This window comes from Sander lucioperca, chromosome 19 (assembly GCF_008315115.2).
Source record: "Sander lucioperca isolate FBNREF2018 chromosome 19, SLUC_FBN_1.2, whole genome shotgun sequence".
Classification (NCBI taxonomy): Eukaryota; Metazoa; Chordata; class Actinopteri; order Perciformes; family Percidae; genus Sander; species Sander lucioperca.
The window spans coordinates 15,003,030-15,009,383 of NC_050191.1; the positions used below are offsets into that span (position 1 = coordinate 15,003,030).

Here is a 6,354-nt window from a genome sequence, read left to right on the forward strand (position 1 = left end):
CTAAAACTCAATCATGCACTGATTGATTACATGCCAGGCTGTAAAATCCAAGTCAATCTAAAATCAGTGTTCAGCATTACTGATGTCCAGCACTGCTGCTTGGGGGTCAGGTCTGACTCTCAGTCAGTGTTCCAGCTCTTCCCAGAGGCGTTGAGGTCAGGGCACTGTGCAGGCCTCTAATGTTCCTCCACACCAAACTGGGAAAGCCATTCTTCTACGGAGCTGGCTGCATGTTGGAAAGGGACAAACACAAAGGGTTGACAGAGAGCTGGAAGAACACTATTGTTCTTTATGAGCAAGGAACACATTGAACACATTGTACATGGTTGTGTATTGACATCTCAGTTGGTGCTATTTTCAGTGCACTGTCCTGTTGAAAGTGTCAGGGTGAAACTAACCTCAGGGCATTATAGGGCCATGTGCTGGATCAATGGCTTCAAACTGGAGTCCTAGTTTGCAACAGCATTGAAATGTGTCAGCTTCGCTGCACAGTGGGGTCTCGTCTGTCTTCAAGGGAGGACAAAAGAGTCCTGATGCTTCCACAAATGAGTCTGCTCTTTTATAAAGGCTTTATGCTGAAGCATTTGAGACAAGGACCATAGAAAACATGTAAGTAATACCATTTGTATTGCAATTCTGACTTCCATTTGATGAATAACCTACAAACTACTTTTTTATTCATTGACAGATAATAATAACAATAATAATAATGTGACAGAAGATGGGGGATTGGAACCTACTAGGGAGTATTTTAGAAGAAGTCCACATTCATTCCACCATCGTGGGGAAGATCTGGCTCACCATCCTCTTCATTTTCCGCATGCTTGTGCTCGGCGTTGCAGCTGAGGACGTCTGGGATGATGAGCAGAGTGAGTTTGTTTGCAACACGGAGCAGCCTGGCTGCAAAAATGTCTGCTATGACCAGGCTTTCCCCATCTCCCTCATCCGCTACTGGGTGCTGCAGATCATCTTTGTATCCTCTCCGTCTCTGGTCTACATGGGGCATGCGTTGTACCGTCTGAGGACCCTTGAAAAGGAGAGGCACAAGAAGAAAGCCTGTCTGAAAGCTGAGCTGGAGGGGACAGACCCCATCCAGGAGGACCACAAGAGAATTGAGCGAGAGCTCAGGAAACTAGATGAACAGAAGAAAGTAAGGAAAGCTCCCCTTAGAGGCTCATTGCTGCGCACATATGTTTTCCATATCTTAACCAGATCTGTGGTGGAGGTAGGGTTCATTATAGGTCAGTGTGCTCTGTACGGTATCGGACTGTCTCCTCTGTACAAATGTGAGAGGTTGCCTTGCCCCAACAGTGTTGATTGTTTTGTGTCACGGCCAACAGAGAAGAACGTGTTCATGGTTTTCATGCTGGTTATTGCTGGGGTTTCTTTATTCCTCAACCTCCTGGAGATTTTCCATCTGGGGGTGAAGAAGATCAAACAGAGCTTGTATGGATACAAATATGGAGACGATGAGAGCGTGTGCAGGTCAAAGAAGAACTCCATGGTGCAGCAGGTGTGTGTGCTCACTAACTCCTCGCCAGAGAGGTTGATGCAGCTCACACAGATGACCCGCTCGGTCATGTCGGATGCTCATAGGGAGACGGTGCCTTTGAATTTGACCCTTGTGTCCCCTCAGAATAAGGAGGGGTCCAACAGCTCCAACCAGCAGCCTGCACAACCGTACCTGCCGAGTCAAGCGGACATCCAGGGTCTCCAGCTGCTGGGGGTGGTGGGGCGGCGCTACACTCTGGACAACAGGAAGCCGTCGGGCAGCAGTGAGGAGTCAAATGAGGCTCAGGTATCCGCAGGACCTCGGCCTACACTGATGGCGGGCCACATGGAGATCCCAGCTGCCCTGAGGAACCCCCAGAGGATGCAGAGCAGAGTGAGTGTTTGTAAGGAGCTGAGTGACATGAGCGACTCTACAGAGAGCGACCACTACCCCACAGCCAGAAAGTGCAGTTTTATGTCCCGAGAACTGTCGGAGGCCACTCAGTCTGACAGCACTGATTCCCAGAGTGGACCAGACGTCGAGGCCCAGCACCTCAACCAGGGAGAGAGTCCTGCGGTAACCCCGCCGCCGCCAGCCAGCGGGAGGAGGATGTCCATGGTGAGAACAAAACATTCTCTTCTCCTTATGTTTTTTAATGATTATTTTTTGGGCATTTTTAGGCCTTTATTTACAGGACAGCTGAAGACATGAACGAGGAGAGAGAGGGGGAATGACATGCAGCAAAGGGCCGCAGGTCGGAGTCTGACCCGGCCCGCTGTGTTGAGGAGTAAACCTCTATATATGGGCGCCCCTCTACCAGCTGAGCTAACCGGGCGCCCTCTCGTTATGTTTCATCTGGAGCCCCTAAAGCAACACACGTCTGATCGTATAGATGAATAGTTTAACTGAACATATTATTGAAGCAGCACAGCCTATTTAAAGTGTGACTGAACAGCAGTGGTTCACTTCAAAATGCCTAAATAAAAGCAAATCAAACGCAGAACAGTCAACTCCACGCTGTCACATGTAGTTCCTTTTGACATACAGCTGCCATCCACCCGTGGCAGTGACAGTGAGCCGTGGCAGTTAGGCCTACTTGTTTTTCATTTTGGCATGGACATCTTCATTTCCTCATGGAAACTAATGACAGGTCTATGCTGCCCTCTGCTGGACGGCACGGACATGTATCAGAATCAGAATACTTTACTGATCCCCTCAGGGAAATGATTTAGTTTATTATGTAATACACCTCTTCACTTTGTTTTTTGTCTAGTAATTTGTAAATTCATGTCACAATGAAAAACTGCATTCAGTTATTAAATACATTTTGACATGACACAGTAAAGTCACATAAAAGGTAGCCCCCACGGACCACATGAGTAGCCCTCAGGCCTGTTCTAAAAATGAAAATTGAATATTGATATTATCTGTTTCCCACCTTGTTAAGTCATTGTTGATAATTATTGATAATGAGAAATCATTAACGTAATCAGTGTCTTCACATAGATGATCATTAATCATTAATAATCATATATAACTAAAGGCAAACTTTGCAAAGCAAATTTGTTATTTCAGAAGAGTGTATCAAACTGGTAGCCCTTCGTATGACTCCCATGACCCATGTACCCATGAAGTAGCTCTCAGTTTCTAAAAGGTTGGTGACCCCTGCTCTAGACATTTGAAAACTTCCATATTGACTGAAAGCTTTCTGTCTGTTTGATGGGCTGATCAGTGTGTTCTATAACACCTGTAGCGTAGCTCAGCTCATTTTCTATTTCCAAGGGGCGGAGACCAACGCTTGGCCAACGCAACGCAGCACTAAATGCCTCTGCACTCAATCAGATAGACCTACAACCAATCAGAGCAAGGAAAGGTGTGACGTAGTGCTAAAAAATGGCTGCCAGGCCACAAACCTGTCTAACTTACTAAACAGTACACTAGTTTTTATGAAAACATTTGATGCAATATAGTAACAGGATCTTGATTCACATTTGATCTAGTATATTATTTATTCAATTCAACTCAGTTTTATTATAATCAAAATCATAATAATCAAATCAAATCATAACAAGAGTTATCTCGAGACACTTTACAGATAGAGTAGGTCTAGACCAGACTCTATAAATTACAAAGACCCAACAATTCCAGTAATTCCCCCAAGAGCAGCAGCACCTAGTTTGACAGTTTGATCTGAGTTTGACTGTGCTGGACGGACCAACAGGGGAAGGCTCATCCTCTCAAACCCGCCCCATGTGAGATAAACAGTTGTGATTGGTCTGCTAAAGGCCAGGTCAGCTGGAAGTCTGTCTGAATGGGAGGGGGCCAGACGTATCTATTTGCTCTGGCTCCCAGGCTACCTGTAACCACACCCACATGTGAAGTAAAAAAAAATTAAAAAATAAAATGCTTTAAGGGGATGCTTTAAGGCGGGGCTACCTTGTGATTGACAGGTTGCTACCATGGCTCTGTGCATAGCGTCCGTCAGATCCACCCCTCGCTCCTCCCCAGCTCCACCCTATCATCTAAACATGGTCACTTCTGGTGACGGCCAATAGCCAAACCCGAGGCTTCCAAACGGCAGTCCACAAACCAATGGGTGACGTCACCCTGGGTACGTCCACTTCTTTTACTCTATGGGTGCACCTCTGCTGTGGTTGGGTGTTTTTAGAAGTGTCTACATCACTGCAGCGAGGGGACAGGTCAGCGTGTCTGTGATTTACATAATAATAACCATGCATTGTCCATCTTTCTTTCTTTCTTTCTTTCAGAGCATGATTCTGGAGCTGTCTTCAATCATGAAAAAGTAAAAAGGAGCGTTTTAGGACCATTGGGAGGGCTCCTGTCACCCTGTCTCCAGCTGTAACTTGATGTTCCACAGTGTGTTTATTCAGTGTGTATAGTGCATGAACAAGAGCTTCAGTTCAAATGTGTTGACATGACATTTCAGACAAAAGACACTTACTAATTTGCTTCCTGTACTATACAAATGATATCTTCAGCATTTGATTACTTTATATTGATAGTTTGCAAGCCACTTGCTAAATCAAATATGAATCAAAATTAAAGATGGCTTAAAGCATATATGTGACTGCTCATATAATGAGACCAAAAGCCTGTTGCAAACTGCAGATTGTAATTAAAGATGGTGGATTTGGCAACCACAAAAAAGATGAGCCTATGAAGTGTCTATAAATTGGGTGGGTGGTGATGGTCCAGTGGATATGACACAGGCCTTTGGTGTGGGAGATCAGGGTTCAATTCCCACTGTGATACATCAACCAGTGTGTCCCTGAGCAAGGCACTTAACTCCTAGTTGCTCCAGAGGTGTGTTACCTCTGACATATGTAGCAATTGTAAGTCGCTTTGGATAAAGGCGACAGCTAAATGACATGTAATGTATAATTTATCACACAGAATGAGCATTTTGTTTTGATTGAGAGGAGCCTAATATTGTTTATGAATATATCTGACAAATGTAAGATTTGATTGTGAATGTTTTTGTTGTTTTTATCTATTAAAGATGTTTCCCTCTTCAGCAGGACAGATGTGTTTTGTCTGACTCAGCCCAGCTTATCAGCTTATTAAAAATTAAAAAAAATAATAAAAAGTCATAGTATAGTATGTAAAAAAAATAGTCATACATGGCATGTCAAAAAAGTCATAATATACTATGTCGAAACAATTTATAAAAAAGTCATAGTATAGTATATATCGAAAAAAAGGAATGAAAAAGTCATAGTATAGTATGTCAAAAAAGGGAGAAAAGAGTCATAATATATTGTGCCAAAAAAAGTTATAAAAAAGTAATATTAAAGTATGTCGCAAAAAGTGAAAAATAGTCAGTCATAGTATAGTATGTTGGAAAAAGTCATAAACAGGTCATAGTATGTTGAAAAAAGTCCTAGTATAGTTTGTCGAGAACTGATAAAGTCATAGTACAGTATGTCATCAAAAGTTATAGTATGTCAAAAAATGGATTAAAAAAAGTCATAGTATAGTATGTCGCAAAAAGTAAAAAAAATAGTCATAGTATAATATGATGAAAAAGTCATAGTAAAGTATGTCGGAAAAAGTCATAGTATAGTATGTCAAAACTATTTATAAAAAAGTCATACTACAGTATATATCGAAAAAAAGGAATAAAAAGTCATAGTATAGTATGTCAAAAAAAGGGAGAACAAAATCATAGCATAGTAAGTCGAAAGAAGTCATAGTATAGTATGTCCAAAACTATTTATAAAAAAGTCATAGTACAGTATATATCGAAAAAAAGGAATGAAAAAGTCATAGTAAAGTATGTCAAAAAAAGGGAGAACAAAATCATAGCATAGTAAGTCGAAAAAAGTCATAGTATAGTATGTCGAAAAAAAAGGAATGAAAAAGTTATATAGTATGTCAAAAAAAGTGAAAAATAGTCAGTCATAGTATAGTATGTTGCAAAAAGTCATAAACAGGTAATAGTATGTTGAAAAAAGTCCTAGTATAGTTTGTCGAGAATTGATAAAGTCATAGTCTAGTATGTCAAAAAGGGAGAAAAAAGTAATAGTATAGCATGATGAAAAAAGTGAAAAATAGTCATACTATAGCATGTTGAAAAAAGTCATAGTATAGTATGTCAAAAAAAAGAATGAAAAAGTCATTATAGTATGTCGAACAATTTATAAAAAAGTCATAGTATAGTATGTTGCAAAAAGTCATAAACAGGTAATAGTATGTCAAAAAAAGTCCTAGTATAGTTTGTCAAAAAAAGGGAGAAAAAAAGTCATAGTATAGTAGATCAGAAAAAGTCTTAGTATTCAATGTCGGAAAAAGTGATACAAAAGTCATTATATAGCAGGCTTGTGCAAAATTCAGAATTTCAG

At 41.1% G+C, this 6,354-nt stretch overlaps 1 protein-coding gene across 2 annotated transcripts; it reads left to right on the forward strand.

Moving 5' to 3' along the window:
- The first annotated feature begins 457 nt into the window (after positions 1-457).
- Positions 458-4,665, forward strand: cx52.6 (connexin 52.6). 2 transcript variants are annotated; one of them, XM_035995688.1, is made up of 3 exons: positions 458-609; positions 689-2,110; positions 4,261-4,665. In XM_035995688.1, exons 2-3 carry the CDS (start codon positions 722-724, stop codon positions 4,297-4,299), a joined length of 1,428 nt encoding a protein of 475 aa, XP_035851581.1. In that variant the 5' UTR covers positions 458-609; positions 689-721; the 3' UTR covers positions 4,300-4,665. The 2 variants fall into 2 exon arrangements, with proteins under 2 accessions (XP_035851581.1, XP_035851582.1); XM_035995689.1 differs by having other exon boundaries at positions 499-609; positions 843-2,110; positions 4,261-4,649.
- The last annotated feature ends 1,689 nt before the right edge of the window (positions 4,666-6,354 follow it).

What these genes read in the sequence shown, in the direction of transcription:
- cx52.6 (XM_035995688.1), top strand. Translation starts at nt 722, where the DNA reads ATGGGGGATTGGAACCTACTAGGGAGTATTTTAGAAGAAGTCCACATT. An exon ending in GCGGGAGGAGGATGTCCATG is followed by an intron (nt 2,111 to 4,260) that starts GTGAGAACAAAA and finishes TCTTTCTTTCAG; the next exon opens with AGCATGATTCTGGAGCTGTC.